At 43.1% G+C, this 19,195-nt stretch overlaps 1 protein-coding gene across 1 annotated transcript in view; it reads left to right on the forward strand.

The window, feature by feature from the left end:
* Positions 1–1,549: 1,549 nt before the first annotated feature.
* Positions 1,550–19,195, forward strand: part of mctp2a (multiple C2 domains, transmembrane 2a) — a 38,711-nt gene continuing 21,065 nt past the window's right edge. The window contains exons 1-17 of the mRNA XM_086298588.1: positions 1,550–1,773; positions 2,682–3,642; positions 5,476–5,517; positions 5,603–5,711; positions 7,786–7,928; positions 8,061–8,137; positions 8,227–8,341; positions 8,442–8,465; positions 10,822–10,998; positions 11,712–11,842; positions 11,956–12,142; positions 12,356–12,449; positions 12,582–12,684; positions 12,778–12,880; positions 12,967–13,068; positions 13,184–13,258; positions 13,537–13,656. Coding sequence (XP_086154714.1) covers positions 2,695–3,642; positions 5,476–5,517; positions 5,603–5,711; positions 7,786–7,928; positions 8,061–8,137; positions 8,227–8,341; positions 8,442–8,465; positions 10,822–10,998; positions 11,712–11,842; positions 11,956–12,142; positions 12,356–12,449; positions 12,582–12,684; positions 12,778–12,880; positions 12,967–13,068; positions 13,184–13,258; positions 13,537–13,656 — 2,550 coding nt within the window. The 5' untranslated portion in view covers positions 1,550–1,773; positions 2,682–2,694. The remainder of the gene's footprint in view (positions 1,774–2,681; positions 3,643–5,475; positions 5,518–5,602; positions 5,712–7,785; positions 7,929–8,060; positions 8,138–8,226; positions 8,342–8,441; positions 8,466–10,821; positions 10,999–11,711; positions 11,843–11,955; positions 12,143–12,355; positions 12,450–12,581; positions 12,685–12,777; positions 12,881–12,966; positions 13,069–13,183; positions 13,259–13,536; positions 13,657–19,195) is intronic.

Genomic DNA, 19,195 nt, shown 5'->3' on the forward strand with positions numbered 1-19,195 from the left:
CGGCTCTATAAGTTGTGGCCTCCCTGGTATCTAGCTGAGCAAGATTGCCGTGCGGGCTCTTTTTGAGAAATTTTAAACAAATATCCTCATATGTGGTTCTCATTTGTCTTAGAAACAAAAATCAGGTTAAAAAAAAAATCTGGTAAATCTTTGTTTTTACATTCATCAGGTCCCAATCAGCCCAAATATCACAGAGAAATGAAAAATGCATGCCATGGAAGAGTTCAGGTCTCAGGAGGTTAATGGTGTTGTGCACATTTTGAGCATATCTCGTAATCGAAGTAACTCTGGGCCAATTGTAATCCAGCTAAGAATCAGATTGTTAGCCTACCACTAGCAGCTAGGTCAGTTATTGCCAATACATCTACTGTAATTTTACTTTACTTTATATCAATATAATATTGATACTCTTAAATACGAAGAAAAAGTTAAAACTACATTTATCAAACATACATCACGGATGTTTTAGGCCACTCAGTCCACAGGCTCACTCTTTAATGACTGTATTCAGTTTGTAGGCTTGCATGTGCATAACTCAGTAGATTTGTCCCCAAGTGCATGTTCTTGGCTCTCCTTCCTGAGACCAGCTGTGATTTAGGCTGGAAGATGTCCACTGTGCATGGGTAGAGTAACCAAGCAGGGTTTTGGGTTGTTTGAGTTGAGCGAGAAAGAGGGCGACAGGCCACCTGCCATAGGGGCTTGCCCTGTTCTGATGCCCAACCCTGCCTTTCAAGTGGAAGCCAAGTAGAGGGTCTTTCATGTGGGCCTGATCTCCTAAAGACATCAGCAAATATTGAACAAGACAGTCCAGACTCAAACACATCTGTTGTCATATAGTCTCAACTGTTAGGCTCAGACAAAGATAGAGAGAGAGAGAGAGAGAGAGAGAGAGAGAGAGAGAGAGAGAGAGGGGGAAAACCAGTGTGTCTGTTGCATTAGCTTCTATCTGTAGACAGAAAGCTATAGTTTATACTTTGCAAACACAAATGCTCCTTTTTAACTAGCTTAGGCTAAACCACGTTCTACTGTAAACAAATATGGGGGTGTACGAAAGTAATGGAGTTGAGTATGGTGAGGCAGCTACCGAGTGCCAGATCCTCCCTGACATTTCATATGCCTGTCATGTTGCAGAATCCATCAGCAGCATTTTTGGGACTGTTTTGGACACATAGGAAAGACAGTTGTATTGTATAATTAGGCTAGATTAAGGTATTAAGTATATTTTCAAATACTTGGGGCTATAATGGAACCCATATGAGAGAATGCAAGTCGTAAAACAGACAAATTGCCTCACAAATGCAAATAAACTGTCAAATATACAAATCAACACAGAGCAAGCTGGCATAACAGGCTGCTGTGCTGTGAGCAACTGTTTCATAGTTTCAACGCTGCCGTGTTGGTTTACTCTCTCGCTACGTTGTCTTAATTTACTCCATAATTCTTGTCAGATTTTTTTTTCTTAGCCCACATAAGTGGAGTCAAACTGTACTTTGTGTTGCTCCATCTATCACAGACAACTTGGGTAGGACTGAACAGTTGAAAGGCATTCACATAGTCATTGAAACTCGCCTTGTTTGACTGGTACGGCTAGTTTCACCTGCTGCTGCTCCTCCACCAATCACTTGTCTGGGATCCTACGTGATCTGTTGCCTTAAATACTTCGGCTCGTTGACCATAGTTGGGATAGCTAACTTGTCTGTTGGAATGATTTCATCTACTCTGGGTGGGAACTAAATCAGTTTGTAGGTTTGACAACAAAGCTCAACTGAACAGGTATGTTCCAGTGTCTTCCTTTTCTAAATTAGACTGAGTGTCATTCAGGTTGCTGTATATCCAGCTATTTTTTTAAAATACAGATTTGTTAATTTTTTTATGTCAGCATTATTGGTAAGATTTTTTTTGTTGTAATATGTTTTTTTGTGTTGAATCAAGGTGAAAGGCAGAAAAGTGGCACATTAAATCACACTAAACATTCGTCCCAATGTGGTTTGTGTATGTTGATAAAATCTTAGCCATAATGCTGCCAACCTACTACCTACCTCCTTGATATGTCACAAACCTCCATATAAATTCAATTTCTTCTTTATAAAATTTGACTCAAGCTTAAACGTCACACAGGAAATATAAATCACATTAGGAAGATGAGTAAGGGGCTGGGCTGCACAGTCTGCCACATTACCTTCAGTGTGTCTTGACACTAATTCTACCAGTTTTTTTTTTTTTTTTTTTTAAACCTACTGGTGAGATGAAAATCCTTCCCCCAAAATATAATTCGCTGTTCTAATTATAGTGGTAGAGTTGGATGTTGGACACTAAAATGTCCTAGAGCTGTTCAGCAGAGTTGGGATCTGGTTCCTGTGAAGCCCATGGCATATAATTTCCAAAATGTTCATGCTGATTAAAGCGTTAGCTACCCCCCATGCCTTAGGTATGGGGGGCATTGTTACACTGCAACTTTTCATGTCAGCAAAATATTCTTACAGCATAACAGAAACATTGCAGGGGTTAAAGTTTCAGCCTTTTCCTTTTAACTCGTTGCCCAAGTCGATCTTTTTCACTGACTGTCTCCAGTATGTTCACATCAGCTGATCTCCATGAAGCTTCTATGTAAATTATGTGCATTAGACCTCTAAAAATGCACAGCAAATTAACTCACTGTTGTTGATTATTTTAATCTAAAGGGTAGCCCTCAAGATGGAGAACAAGAAAAAGAATTTAGCGGAGAGATTCCGTCTGAAACCCAAGTTTCCCATCTTAAAGAAGCCCGCCAAGAAGCCACTGGCCAAGCAGGGTAGGAATCTGGCCAATCGACGAAGTATCTCTGTACCTGACCTAACAATGGTGCCAGGTGAAGCATCTACCGAGGATGCTTCGCTGTCTTCTGCTGCTTTTGGCATCTCTCCTGGTCTGAGTGATACTGATTCTATTGCAAGTTCAGAGTTTGCAGACAAACTAAGTGATCCAATCCCAGAAATCAGAACCAGATTTCTTCAGCCTGATCACTCAAATCCAGCTCTGAATAGATTAAGCACACCCCCGGGGACCCTGGGCATTTATGAAGAAATGGATGATTTTGGTTTAGAGAACAAAACGAACCCAGTTGTAGATGAGTTATATGCTAAAATAGACAAAAAAGGCAAAGGGGCCTTATCAAAATTCCCTTTTGAACCAGCTCCTACAGGAAAGAAAATGTCTAACAGTGGACAAGATCCCATACCAAGACCAGACCTTCCAGAGAGAAGTGAAGAAGTCTCAGAAAAGGGGTCTAGAGAAAGTCTTGCTGCTGCAGCGCTGTTTAGAGCACAATCAATGGGAGAGCAAATAAACCCTTATAGAGAAAAACAGAACTCATCAGTTGAGCCGAAAAAGACATCATCTGAAAAAGGGACTCCACCAACAAAAAGACAAAATGCTCGTATAGATAAGCTGATGTTGGACTCTATGGGCAGACCTTTGGAAAGTGGAGATGGCAACTCTCTGAACTCAGCATGTGGCACTCCCAGTGAAGAGAAAGCCAACATGCCTTGGGTGAGAGATGTGGAAGAACAAGACAGAGAACCCTCTTCTCCCCTGCCGATAAACGAGTTCATAGATGAGAATCTCCTCAATGAAACCCCGGCAGATGAGGAGGATGAGGAAGAGGTCAGTATTATTTTTATTATTATATATTTCGGCACATGTATAGTCAGTGGATCCTAGTGATTTCCGTTTACTGTGACAACTGACATCAATTCCAACTGATTGATATATATAAAAAAAAAAAACACCCAGCACGCCCATGCGGGCGGTTTATCCTTCAAGCTCGGGTCCTCTACCAGAGGCCTGGGAGCTTGAGGGTCCTGCGCAGTATCTTAGCTGTTCCCAGGACTGCGCTCTTCTGGACAGAGATCTCCGATGTTGTTCCCGGGATCTGCTGGAGCCACTCGCCTAGCTTGGGAGTCACCGCACCTAGTGCTCCGATTACCACGGGGACCACCGTTACCTTCACCCTCCACATCCTCTCGAGCTCTTCTCTGAGCCCTTGGTATTTCTCCAGCTTCTCGTGTTCCTTCTTCCTGATATTGCTGTCATTCGGAACCGCTACATCGATCACTACGGCCGTCTTCTTCTGTTTGTCTACCACCACTATGTCCGGTTGGTTAGCCACCACCATTTTGTCCGTCTGTATCTGGAAGTCCCACAGGATCTTAGCTCGGTCATTCTCCACCACCCTTGGGGGCATCTCCCATTTTGACCTCGGGACTTCCAGGTTATACTCGGCACAGATGTTCCTGTACACTATGCCGGCCACTTGGTTATGGCGTTCCATGTATGCCTTGCCTGCTAGCATCTTGCACCCTGCTGTTATGTGCTGGATTGTCTCTGGGGCATCTTTACACAGCCTGCACCTGGGGTCTTGCCTGGTGTGATAGACCCCAGCCTCTATGGATCTTGTGCTCAGAGCTTGTTCTTGTGCTGCCATGATTAGTGCCTCTGTGCTGTCTTTCAGTCCAGCTTTGTCCAGCCACTGGTAGGATTTCTGGATATCAGCCACCTCCTCTATCTGCCGGTGGTACATACCGTGCAGGGGCCTGTCCTTCCGTATCTATCCTTCCAATATATATATATATATATATATATATATATATATATATATATATATATATATATATATATATATATATATATATATGAATAAATAAATACAGGTTATCTCATCAAAGTGAACCTCAACTGTCACGAGAAGTTGCTTAAGAAAATAGTTGCGGTAAATGTAACATGAAGTAACAGCACAAAAACTGCCAGGATCACTGGACACATTTACTTGAACCTTTCCATGCTTTCATTTAGCTTTCAAATAGTGTGGCTTTGTTTTTCCACTCGCTTTTGCAAATGAAGCCAAATGTTGTAGTTACTGTATCCTCTAGTATGCAGTCATGAATGAAACCTTTTCTAAACCTGAGCCCAGACCTTTGGTTTTATTACATTTGATCTCTTGAGCTTTTAGGCAAATCACTCAACTGATGAAGCATCAAAAGCTGGTTGGTGTTCAAGTTAAAGTCCCTGTGTGGAGAGAAGCATCCGCTTTTGTTTAGATGTCTCTTAGATTAAAATAAAAAAAATGAAAACAAACCTCAAAAAAGAAAGATAAAAACCTGTGCTACCAGTTAGTCACACAATGTGCAAACAAGCCAAAAAAGAAAAAGCACAAAAGAGGTCAAGCAGAATTCACTTTCTCTTCAGATGCTACGTCTACAAAGCATCTACTGACTTTTTCACCCAAATGCAATAGGTTGTCATTAGCAAGACATTAATAGACACCTTTTTTGTAATAATGCAAACAACTGACTAAATAAATAATAGTAACGCTATTATGATTCCCTTGGAATGCTACACAAACCTAGATGGCTTGGCTGTCCTCGACTCAAATGATTGCGCAGTTTTATGTTTTATAAAGTGTCACAACATTTTTAAAAATCTATTTTTTTTACACAGCTTGCCAGTGAATCAGCTGACTTCTTTGACGAAAATGCTTCAGTGAGTATCCACTGAGTTGTCTTCATTTTATTAAGCTAATCATCTGGTGTGGTAAATGCATACAAATATCAGTGATTCTCCGCAGGATGTTACAGGGGGGTGTGAGGATCGAGTACCTGCCCCATTCCAGAGGTATCTCTTGAAAATCAACCTGAAACGAGGAAAAAACCTGGTCATCAGAGACAAGCGCTCAGGTACGCCAAAAACCTACAGGTGATCCATAAAATAAGCTCTCGACCTTTAACAACCTGTAAAATTAAAAGATCTCATCTAGATCTTAGAAATTTGAATAAACTAACATCAAATCCTGTTCTTATAACAGCAATTTTTTAAAACAGTCTTGGTTGGATCCGTATCTATCAAAACGTTAGATCATAGATAGATCACATGTCCTGTATACAGTAAAACAATGCATTTCTTTATTTGTTGGCTCCTAGGGACAATCTGATAAAGTTTTACAGGCACGTGAAGTCCATATTGGTCTTGTCAGTCTTATTGTTACTGTGACAGGAATGTAAGGTGAGATATCCTTCAGTTCAGGTCAGTTCAGTTAAAGCTCCTATTTGCAGGTGAGACATCTCATGTGAAGTTATGCACGGACAAAGAAAAAACAAAACATTAGAAAAGTATGCAGTCAAACGAGTATGACAAGAGGCTGACGATACGATGAGACACTACTGGTATTGTGACGACTGTTTGCCTGTAGATTTTTAAAGTGGAAAAGTCATCCCTTACCTCCTAAAGTCAAAGCTGTCTACCACTGTAATTACTTTGGAGATGTCTTTTGGTTTGATAGTTTGATGTTTACTTCCTAAAGTGGCAGAGCCGTGCTTTGGTTACGTTACGAGTCACCGTGTGTAAAATCAGTTAGATATTTTGAAAGGTGGTCTCAAATCTTTGTGTGCTTAAATGACTGTTTCCCCCCATATCTGGCATTGATCTGTGAGAGGCAAAAAAGTTTTCTTTCCCCTGAGGCCTAGGTCGGCATTTACTCTGGGAAAGCTACACCCTCACGTGGTCATAGGTTGAATTACAACATATGAGAAAACTGTGAAGGCTGATCAAGAATCCAAAATGAAAGCAACATTCTGGCTTTTATTTTAAGGTTAGAACAAATGTGTTCAAATTGGCCTCGTAGAAGGTCAATATTTTAAAGCTATGTTAATATCATCAGTTTCCTTCTAACCAATTATAAACCTTGCTGTGCCTCCCATCACCTAACAGCTATATATGGTGGTGGTACTTGAAATGGTGCTGCTTTGTGGTACAAGGCTCTCCCAGCCATACTTCTAAGCTAGTTGAGACCTCACTTCCCCTGACAAGATGGCACAGTGATGATGCAATCCCCACACGCCCCCTATCTCTCCACTGTTTGCCCAACAGTCAACACAGTGCCAAGAGCTCACCAATGGCATACATTGTCATTACATATTCTAAAAGGACCCACATAACCAGCCCCTCCCCTCTCCCATTCCTTGGTTTTTGTTCTCCCCTTTTTTCCCCCCTATTAATTTCCATCGTCACCATTCTCAGTCATGCCAGAGCTTTTCTCCTTGCTAGCTGCCACATTCTCCTCCTGTCAAGCTGCCTGGAGGTTTCCCTGTCACAGGCTGGCAGGGTGGAGCTGCTGTGGGTCCTGCCTGCCTTTGCGAGATGTTCATTTGGAGTGGGGAGCTGACAGGCCTGACAGCCCATCCCCACAGGGCCTTTGTCATGTGATTCAAGCCTCCCTGCAGGCTCTCTCAAGCACCCCTTTATTCCCCTATACAAATGAAGGCATGGGGCTGGCTTTCATTTTTTTGGCCAATCTGCATGCAATTGCAGAAACAAAGAAGTCCCTTACCCCCACCCCACTCACAGACAGACTTTCTTAACAAGCTTGGAGGATTAACACTGGTTGCTTCTAGATTTTGGTTTCTGGTAGCCTCATGCTGGCGAGTGTTTCTACCCTGTGACAATTAAACAGCTACATTCTTCTGTTTTTGCCATGTGTGGGGTGCACCTCCTCCATACATATTTCACTCTCTCACACGACGAGCATGTGGGGGGGAGGAGGGAGTGTATACGAATGTGCGTTTTCATGCACAGTGTACACTAATAGAGCGACAAGCTGCTAACATCGTTTAGTTTCCATTTAGTATTTCCACTTCCTCTATATGCTGTCATGGAACCAGCTTGATGATTGATAATTTAACACATAAGATCGCTCCTCCACTTGTGTCGCACGACACTCTCTTGCTGATTTGCCCTTTATTGTGTTTCATTTAGGTACCAGTGATCCTTATGTGAAGTTCAAAATTGAAGGAAAACAGTTCTATAAAAGCAAAGTGGTTTATAAAGACCTGAACCCTCGCTGGAACGAGTCCTTCTCCCACCCTCTCCGAGACAGAGAATATAACATAGAAGTTCGGGTAGGCGCTGCTTATATATGATTGCATTTTGCAAGGGACACCGGTCTTGTGCCAGACCGGACAATTTCAGTCTGAATGCAAGGCCAAGAGATGTTTAATTTAATACATGCCATACCTCTAATAATGTTGCAGGTCTATGATAAAAATCGGACCTCTGATGATTTCATGGGTTCCAGCTTTATTTCCCTGAGAGATCTTGAACTGCAAAAGTGAGTAATACTTTTACATTTTAGAGATTAGTTTATGCACAAGGGGTCTTCTCATTTTTAATCTTCATACCCTTCCTGTCTCCTCACAGAACCAATGAAATGGAGTTGCGTCTCGAAGATCCAAAAAGCAAAGAAGATGACATGGGAGTCATTATTGTTGATGTCTGCCTGATGTTCAGAGACGCCACCATCAAAAAAGGCCCGGTAGGAATATTTCAGACATTACAAGTGTTTGTGTGATGAAAATCTATATTCTTACCTGCTATTATGCACTCATTCATTGCAATTCTTCTCAATTTTATAGAGATTTGGACCCAAAAGAAATAAGGTATGGGTTTTTTAAATCTTCACATTTGCTTTTAATGCCATGATATTTTTTTAATTTCCTCATTAGCGCTTATGGTTAGGCTAATCTAACTCACTAGGGGGCAGTAGCTCACTACACAATGGTGCAACAAAGAACGAGGCATATGTTCAGGACTCAGGCTTTTGTGTGTAACCTTGTTATCAGCACAGCCTATTTCCTTTCTGCTTTATAGTTAACCTTTTTAGCAATGCATACTATATTCAGTCAGTGGAATCATTTTGTGTAAAGAAAGTATGGTACAATATTACATTCTGATCAAAATCAAAGTAATAGTATTCGCTGAATATGCTGTCATGAAAGAGCCTTTTGATGAGCATTATAGAGCAGTATTTGGTTTTGTGGTAAACAAAGTTCCGTCTCTTCTCAAGTGGTTTTCAATATATTGAAGCAGTAATTAGATTCAGAGTGAAATAGGAGGGTTGCTGTTTGGGACTCACACTGCAGCGATTGGGTTTATTTTCACACCTATGCTGTCACTACATCTGCCACTGTTCAGTCTCTTGATGGTCCAGTAGGCAGTCTCAATTTGAAATTAGATGACAAAGGAATGAATGCCATTTTCATACACATTGTAGGTTATCCACTACAGATGGTTAAATATACTCAAAGGGAGACAGAAATGTGTGGCGGGACTCTGCGCGCTGTTCTCCTGCCTAAATCACGGTGCTAATTTAACAATGTAACAATGCCATTTTTACCCCCCCCCCGCCATTTCATGTTTTTTATTTTGACAAACGTACAATATCTTATTGCGTTTAACACCTATCCTGGAAGTGCTGAATACCCGGCTCTTGCAGCTCTACTCCCCCTCCGTCAGAACATCGTTTTCTCCCTCTGTGTTACCACGACAGAGACAGGGAATTGCAAGTGCCTGAGTAAAAGTCTGCTGTGTGACAGTGTTTCAAACAGGAGGGGGCGTATGGGAGAAGCGGAAGGGAAGGGGAGCGGGGGGGGGCTTGGCTGTTGGAGGCATGTTGCCAGTGTGGGATGACTAAGATCGGCAAGGCTGATAATTCCCAGGCATAGCGGGCAATAACCCAGATGTTAGGATGTAATATCACAGCTGTGGATGGACAGTGCTGAGACACCAGCCAAATGGACCTGGGTCTGAGCTCATCATGCTTGTCCCCATGCTGTCCCACCATATGGAAGCAATCGCACAGCCCTTTTAAGACCAGGAATAGATTCTCTTTAGGGGCCACTTACAGTTAAGTGGAATTGTTTTATTGGCCGCTGAGATAGAAATGTGTCCAAGATAAACACTTGGGATGACTTGGCTGAGGCCTGTTTTATATCGCTCCTCCACTCCCTCTGTTCCTCTTCTTTTGAAGGGCCTGATATTTATAGGGCTGTGCCTGTGGTATTCCATGTTAATTCAGGTCCCCGAGATGTGCTTTGATCCCCTCCGGATTGGGTGGCAATGTGGGTTGCGACCCCGTAGCTATTGAGGAGGGGCCGGAGTGGCAGGGGAGTTGCAGTGGGGCTGTTTGAAGCGCCGTCGCCGGGGCAGCCGAAGGAGCCGGGCAATCAAAGAAGCGAGAGCAGATTACGCTCCTTCGCTTTAATTACAGTCAGCCCTACACAACCTCTGTGCTGTTTGTTTTTACAGCCCTGGCCTATCACCGCACAGCCTCACGGGAACTCTAACATGGAAACATATCAAGGTCTCTCGTTCTCTCTCACACTTGCTCTGTGACACACGGCGGGAGAAGTGGATTATTTGCTGCTCTTGAAGGCTTATTGAAAGCACAGTACCCTGGTCAGTTTGATATCTTCACCTGAGCAGAAAAACACTCGTTACTTTGCTGGCTGAATTCAAAGTGGATACATTTGCTAACATGCAGTAAAACTCTGATGCTGGCTATACATGCTGCATGTATGCATAATTTGCTGATGAGAGAGAGAGAGAGCTGTGTGGTTTGCATCATTACTCACTGCTGCCTGCTGTCTCTGGTGCAGTATGCCAAGTGTCCTGCCTCCCCACACTCAGTCTGGGAGCCAGTGATGAGTGGGACTGTCACAGCCAGGGACATCTGGCTGCTCGCTGACGTCCCTCTCTTCCTCTCGTTCCAGGAGCCGCCATGGTGTGGCTCGCCTGTCAGTAGAGATGTGCTAATGTGCACCAACAGAGATGCACTGTATAATGTAAACCTTTGTCCTACTTTTGTGCACTCTGTGAACATGATGAGATGCCAGGCTGAGGCGGGAGCAGGTAAAAGGGAAGCGATCTCACAAAGCTTGCGCGCATGTTGCGTTGAGGAAAAAAAAAAGAAAAGAGAAAAAGATCTAACTATCTGTGTGCATCTTTGCCCCGCAGCAGAACCAGGCCACGCCGGCTCAGCGCTCGGCTGAAACACAGAAGAATCAGCTGAGGAACCAGATGTGGACCGGGGTGCTCTGTATCACCTTGGTGGAGGGACAGGACATGCCGCAGTGTGGCCAGGGTGACATTTACGTCCGCTTTCGCCTCGGTGATCAGAAGTACAAGAGCAAGGTTGGACTGGTCTCATTAAAAGTCGCTCTCTTTTTGCAATTCTCCTACACTCGCTTTACTCGTGCTCCTCTGTCTTTTTAATGTCTGCTCTTTAGACTTTAACTTTCTTCCTAGGCCCACTCTCTTACTTCCCCGCTTTTCTCTCCCAGCAGGCACCTGCCACTGACTCACCTCCACCTTGGCTCACTGGGCCATGGCAGAGGCAGCTCATTAGACTGGGCAAGGCTGCCACTCACTTCTAACTGTGCTTCGAGTGCCGGGCTTCATTGCCTTCATTTGCATACCCAGCATGCCCTGTTCATCTACCTGTACTTGTTGGCCTCCCCCCTGATGATTCCATGGTGCACTTGTCTCATGTTGTCGTGTCATTTCTTTGTAAACCTCTCTGCTTTCCTCTCTGCTTGTTTGTTTGTTGAACAAAGCTGATTCTAATTGGAAGCTGTCAGTGTTTACAATCCCACAGTGGCTACTGAGGTGTACACATACAAGCACACACAAATAGATACACATACGCGCAACATACCTCTCTTTCTCCTCTCCTGCCTCTTTCTGGTAGGACTGAGTGAAGACTTAATCCAGCCGTCATGCAGGAGCTGCTCAGTCTGATAATGCATTAAACCTGACATTGCGTCAAAGTGTTTGTGCGCGCTCGTGTATGTGTGTGTGTTTCTGTGTTACTGTATGTGCTGAAGCCGCATCTTTTCTGCCCTTAGAACCTTTGCATTCAGCCAAATCCCCAGTGGAGAGAGCAGTTTGACTTCAATCAGTTTGAAGATAACCAGGAACCTCTACAGGTGGAGATGTGCTCAAAGAGAGGGAGGAAGAGTGAAGAATCATGGGGGATGTGAGTATTCCCTGGTTCGTAAAGTTACATTTGCCCACACACTCGCTCACCCGAGGAACTCACACTCCTTACAAATTGTTTCAATTGAGCGAATCTCCTTTTTTGTGCGCCAGGCTTGAGGTTGACGTGTCGACACTTACGGTTAATGAGAAGCAACTCTACTCCTATATGCTGAACCCAGGAAAAGGCAGAGTGGTGTTTCTGATCACCCTGAGATCCGTCTGGGGGGTCTCCATCTCTGACATCGAAAATGCTACCTTGTCAAAACCTGATGAGAAAGACGAAGTGGTGGAGAAATTTGTACGTTTTTCCTTTTGTACCTGTATAATGTTAAAAAGAAAAACAGGACAATAGTAGTCATGCACATAACACCAACCGGTTCAGTAATGAGTTCAAGTTTGGGATGTAGATGGGATTGCTTAAGATGAATATATGATGTAATATATGTATAGCAGTATCACACTGAATAATTATGCCTTCTTTGTTTAACATTTTTCAATTTCATCTTTCCAGAGCTTAAAAAACTCGCACAACTGCATGAGAGATATTGGCATCCTTCAGGTTGGCGTAATCAGGGCAAATGATCTCCCTGCTACAGACATTAATGGTATTCAGCTACTCCAGATCATCTTTTTTTAATTTTCAGATTCATTTCTTAGATAAGAATAGAATAGCCCTTTATTGCCATTGAACATGTGCAATGAAATTGTGGATACATCACATTGTTGCTGTTTTGCAGGAAAAAGCAACGCCCTGTGCGTTATAGAGCTGGGGAACTCTAAACTTCAAACTCACACAGTCTATAAGAATGTAAATCCAGAGTGGAAAAAATCCTTTACATTGTAAGTAATACAAGTAGGGAAAAAAGCAAATCTGTAGCAAATTTTTGGGATATATAATTTAATATTGATCACATTTGAATTACTCATTCGCAGCCCGATTAAGGACATCACCGATGTGGTCGAGTTGACAGTCTTTGATGAAAATGGAGACAAAGCCCCAAACTTTTTGGGGACGGTGGCCATTCCTTTACTTACTGTAAGTCTGCTGAGTTTATAAATATCTGTTTAAAAAAAGTAGCAAATCACTTTTATATGTACGTATGTATTTTGAATTTCCCAAAGGTTAAGAATGGCCAGGAGATAACTCTGTTACTGAAGAAAGAAAAACTGGGAAGTGCGTCTAAAGGAAGCATCACTCTGGTGCTGGAGGTTATCTACAACAAAGTAAAGATCAAATCAACTTGGTCAAAAATTGTTAATGTTGATAATAGCCTGTATTATATGTTGTGAAAAGTCTTAACGAACGGAAGCATTCGTTTGTTTTCTTTGTTTGCCTCAGGTGGGAGCTAGTGTCAAATCCTTCCAGCCCAAGGAGGCAAAATTAACAGAGGAAACCATCAAGTTCAACAAAAAGGTGATTTCGATTGGTTTTTGCAAGATTTTGCAAAAGAAACTAAAAGCTTACAATAAAGTCTCCCCCTCACAATGTCCTAAAAAAGTGGCCACTAAAAATCTACACATAGGTCGTAGTTCAGATTGTTCTACTCAACCTAATTAGTTTTATTGGGTTTGGCTTCAACGTGGCAAATAAGGGATTGTAAAGCCGATCCAAGCTCATTGCAAAGTCATAAACATTTTGTCCAGTATCAAAATGATACTAACTGGTGTTTTCTTCCAATTATTTCCCATTAGGTTCTTGCCCAGAGTATATATCGGGTCCGCAAAATCAGCACAGCAGTTCTGTCCACGTTACAGTACATTAAAAGCTGTTTTCAGTGGGAGAGCACGCAACGGAGTCTAATAGCCTTTCTGGTAAGTCATTGCCTCATGTTAATGAACTCTCTTTAAGCCTAGGGGCGAACAAGTTTTGTCCCATTTCACTGCAGCCCAGTTTTAACTCTTTCATTTTATGTGAATTAGATGTTGAAGAGATTCTTTGGTTTAGCCATTTTCTCTCCCTGCTGGACTTTTTCCCATGAAAAACAATGGCTGCCTTCTGTTTTTATCCCATGTGCAATGTGATGGATGTGATTTATCCTTTAAATCAAACCCCACTTGGCTTTCCTTCACTTCTGATGACATTAGAGTGTATTTGAAGGTGTGGGGTTTGGGCGTTTGTACATCTGACTTCTTAGCAAAGCCTCCTAACCCAGGGGATGGTGTAAGGAGGATCACAGTCTCAGCTTCCTTGGGTAGAGTAGTGACAGTCTGCCTCTGAGATTTGAACCTTGTTTAAATGTCTCTGTTTAGCTGTTTTTAATGAGGGTATGTGATCTTAGGTCCTAAGCTTAAATAATCTTAAAGCACCCAGTGAATCCCCTGCAGTACAGCACATGTAATGTCATGATTAAGAGTGCACACTTACCATGAAAGCCCTGCCAGCGCTGTGTCAGGGTGAGGAAGCGGTCACAGACAGGGTGTGTGAAGAACTCTCCTTTCACCGCCTTTCTTCTGTCTGCTCTGTCTCAGGATGACATGCAATTCATACCTGGTGTATTCTATAAGCCCTTCTCACTGATCCTGAGGTGCAAATCCCCGCAGGCAATGGCCAGGCTCAGTGTATCACAGCCTTTAGAACAGCACGGCACATAGACAGGCAGACAGCGGACACACAGACAGGAAGGCAGAGAACAATGCAGCCAATTGTATAAGGAGAGTGGGAGGCAGGCTACTATCTGGGAAAGAAAGTTGGAGCACAGAAAGAGGAAGACAGTTCAGCGAGAGTGCGGGCGAGATAGCGAGAGACTTGGAGGCAGACGGGCAGGCATGGATACGGGCAGGAGAGCAGGAGGATAGGCAGGCTGACAGGTGACAGGTCAGCGGGATGGGGCCATCTTCTTCCACCTATAATTAGATCCTCCGCAGGCAATGGGAGTGCGAGGTGGTACACTCTAATCTTTCATTTCCACTTCTACTCCACCTGCTGTTTAAGAGTTCAGCAGATTTTAAAATTGAGGAAAGAGGCTCGCGCTCACTTTTCTCATGGTGACTGTCATTGTTACGGCAGTGTAGCCCCCCCACCCCGTCGTCAGCTGTGTATAATCTGTTCGCTGTCGGTGAAAATGATAATTCTTGCAATTCTTATCCTTTTATTTGAAACAACTGGCACGTTTTCAGACACTGATACCAGCGTGCAAAAAGCAGACAGTAACACACCAGTCAGAGTACGCCTGTGCCCGTGAAGAGGTGCGCTTCAAATAGTCTAAGTGTCGAAGGTCGACGGCGAGAGTTGCCCAAAGAGAGCGAAACTGCCATTGTTATTCATCACCCACTAATCAGCAGACTGAGAGTACAGCGAGTGAAAAGCTCTTTCCCCCCCCCCCTTTTCAGTGATTTATTATAGTTTCAACAGGCACAATGAAACATGCAAATCACAATACTGTAAATACTGCAACAGGAAAAAAAACTCCTTCTGCTACCGCCTCACTGTCAACGAGGCCAACAGCAAGGTCCTGACTGACTGTCATTACAAGCCTGGTGCCATGCCACCATCCTCGTCTCGTGCCCCTGCCCACTCCAAGGGCGCTCACCGTACAGTCACTTCTCCTCCTCCAAGTCATCGTTTCCAATTAAGTTACTGTTTGGAGCTGTCTAAAGCAGCATGCCACCATGTGCTTTAATGAAAGCAGCTCCCACTCCTATCTTTATATCTTTAGGCAGTGGTAATAAGGTAACTGATTCAGACATTGACAGATGGCCTCTGCTTGCCTCTCAGATGTGCATAATTATACCACTAGTGTCTGCTCTTTTCCACAGTGGCAGGCAGCGCAGGGCTTCTCAGGGTATAGCAGTTGGAAACACTGCAGCGGTGGGTCTAGCTATAATATACATTACAATACATTATTTATCATGCAGGCAGACCAGTCCTACCCTTTTACACTATATACATCCTGTAATGCATTACCACAGCTGTGGTTTTTACTGGGACTGCGGGATGCTCACGTAGTGCTTTACCAGGAATACTTAGCTATTATATCACTCAGTCCCACAGGCCAATTTTCTGACCTCTACACAGCACGTAGTCTACGCTGCTACCCTGTTTATGTAGATTTTATAACTGGATTATGAAGAGGTTGTTGGTTTAGGGTGTGCAAGGTACTCAAATTTTGCAGAGATCAGTGAACTGGTTCCAAAGACTGAATAAGCAAGTTGTGTGTATATATATATATATATATATATATATATATATATATATATCTCAATTTGATTTCCCCCGTGGGTAGCAATCAGAAAGCTGCACATTGACTTATTTGGCTGGGCGACTAACGAGTGTTTTTGTGGGAGAGGAGACTCCGTAAGGAATGGAAAGACTTGCAGTGTTGTTACAGTTTGTGAACACGGGGCGGTCGCTTGTTTTGACTGTGCAAACTCATCAGCAGAGTCCATACTTTTTGAAGTTACCTTCAGTTTTCCACCAGTGGGTTGCAGTTTTAAAATAGTCTCTCTAATTAGGTAATGCAATTTAAGAAAGGAAAAAGAAAAACAAGAAAAAGGGGAGAAAAATCTTTGTCGTGCATTTAAACAAAGTTTTGGCAAATCCTCATAAACATTTTCATCAGTAAGTGGAAATACAAACATGAAATTTGGATTTTTTTTCCTCCCTTCTTCTTGTTTATGCTACAGTAATGAGCTGAGGATCTGGGCTTTTAAAGAGTTTGACAACAGCATGTTCCTTTCTCTGAGAGAGAGGGAAATTTGACAGCTAAAATCTTCATAAAATAACTGCCTTTAGATGTGCTTTTCACTAAGACTGAGCGAGATGAATGTGCTATACATCAGCAGCGACTGCAGAGGGGTCACCCAGAGTTCTTTGCTGCACGCAAGGATACCACCTGTAGATGGAGCTACAGCACTGCTAGAAACATCAGCGGAGGCGCTGGAGAGATCAGATCACTAACTTTTTCCCAACAGGAGCCATTCGTGGGAACAACTTGGAGTGAAATCTTCCATTCTGTGCATTAAACCAAAAGACACAAGTTTCTTCCAGGAAAAAAAAAGAAGAAAAAGATGAAAAAGAAAGAAAGAAATGAGCGCGTATTAACAAGCCAAATTAATCTGGAGTTTAAAGTTGAGAACAATTTTGATTTAGATGAAATGGTTGAAAGGTAAAAAAAGGAGGGGGATCATTTACACTTGAAAGCTTATTTTGAGCTTTGCTGTCATTAGACCGTTTTAAGTATTTAAGTAGAATTAATATTTTAACATATGAGGTACCTCATCTGTCAGGACTAACTAGAAAGAAACCTGTAAACCTTTCGTGAGTATTTGAACCATTTTCTTTTCGACATTGCCAGGTAACAACTGCTTTAGACATCATTTGACGGCCTGTGAAATGCTGATTGCCTCACATCACACACTGTAAAGATGGCATTTGATGAATGTTTGATGCGGTGCAGCTGTAAACACACTTGGCAGCTGCAGCGGGCGCTCTTTTTTTTTTTTTTTTTTTTTTTTGTGGGCTGATAGAATCATTGTCGTCCCAGATGAGGGCAGGACGGGGTCAGATCTGGCTCCAGAGGTCTCAGGAGACCACCTGTGTAGAGCAACAGCAGTCAGAGCCATTAACCAGAACACCAGCCTGGCCAAGATGAAGGCCACAATCAGAGTTGTCATAATTGTTCTTGTTAACACCGTCCCTGAATATGAGATGCTCTGTGAGTCTTGGATGTGCTCTTTTGTGGTTTACTGCATTGCGGCGTGCCTGGGCTTTTTGTGAGAAAAGCAAGAGGTCCGCGTGCGCCTGTGAATCGTCTCCTTGTTTCTGCTTTACATCTGTTTTCTCTCTGTTTGAAAAAGTTGGAGGCCTTAAAGGAGTGGTTTTTTTCAGTCTCATGAGGGTTACACTCTCCATCTCTGTGGCTGTGGGAGTTCTCACAGGCTGTGCAGTGGGAATGTGTCTAGAAGGGAGAAAAAAAATGATGGCAGCGATGGCGGTGTGTGTTCATGGTGTTTTAGCCCGAGATCTATTAATTATTAAATGATAGTCTGTGACTACTTGCAAACTGCTCAGCAGTGCCTCCTGATTTAACACGCTATTATTATTTATCTGCCCTCAAATAGCTGAATTCAGTGTGTAACCTTGGAACATGTCACGTTATTAGTGGGATTAATAAGCTTTCTGTGCTAACGTTCACGTCATTAGGGCTGCGAATGTTTTATGTTTTAGGACATTCAAAGTTGCCGGCGCTCGTGAATTAACTGAAACCACTGCCGATCATTACAGTTAGAAAACAGCATGAATTCACTTGAAAGTTTTACTAAGTAGTTACGGTATTATGAGAAGGCAAGATTTTGTCAGTGCATCTGTTGCGCTTTGTTGTTTTATATTATGCATGTTTTCAGCCTAGTTGAAGTATGCTCTGCATTTGACCCCATTGTCTGCGCCGTATCATCACCACCTTCCCACTCACAGAGGACACCTCTCCCTGTGCAGCTGAGGTAGCGACCTGTCCACCCCTGTGTGTGGCTGTTTCGGGGCTGGTCTTGGCCCCGACGTGAGCTGAGCTGACAGGGAGAAAGAGTCGGTGCCACTGCCACCCAACCCCCCCCCACCACACACACACACACACACACACCTCCTCAGGGGAGAAGGGTTGCATGGCAGATCTGTCACCCGGGAGGTCGCTCAGTGTTAACGCTCCCGACACGGATTAAACACTAGTGGCCAGTGCCGGAGTGCGGGGTCAGCGTAGCCACTACTGACAGGCACCACGGGGCCCCCGCTGACTGCCCCGCTCCAGCCTGTACTGGCGCTACTCTGGCCCTGGCATGTGTCAGACAGGCAGGGAGACAACGGCCAGAAATGTCCCCGTGTGCAAATGCTAATGCCTCGCATTGCACAGCTGCTCTTCATAAGTGCTTTGATGAAGAGCTATCACTATTGCATTGTACCGCGCAGGCAGACTTACAGGCTTATCATTCAATGCTAATCATTTGGGTCTGACTTTGAAAAAGTACTGCACACAGATTTGATGTCAGTTGCGCTGTATAACACTATATTTAGGTTTTGAGCTTTCCTAAGAAATGTAATTGTTTTTATTTACTTGGACATTTATAATTAAAATTGGTACCTTTGTACTATTTATACCCTATCCTGAAGAAAAATGAATATTAATTTTAAATAATATAAAAAAAAAAAAACAGTCAGTTTTGTTTCTTTAGGTATGTAAAATAATGTTAGTATATACTTATTTAAAAATTTTGTTCCTAATTGTGTCACACTTTGCAACTCCCACAAATGATTTCACTCTGCTTAAGAGGAACATGATTTTTTTCCCCACCGTATCGCTCCCTGTTTCAAAGGTAGCCCCTTTTACGCTCACTGTCTCTCTCTTTCCCTCCCCTCAGTCGA

Source organism: Aulonocara sp. 'chitande type north' Nkhata Bay, linkage group LG7 (assembly GCF_057382095.1).
Source record: "Aulonocara sp. 'chitande type north' Nkhata Bay isolate Kocher_YH1m ecotype deep benthic linkage group LG7, A_spYH_male_GT1.1, whole genome shotgun sequence".
NCBI lineage: Eukaryota > Metazoa > Chordata > Actinopteri > Cichliformes > Cichlidae > Aulonocara > Aulonocara sp. 'chitande type north' Nkhata Bay.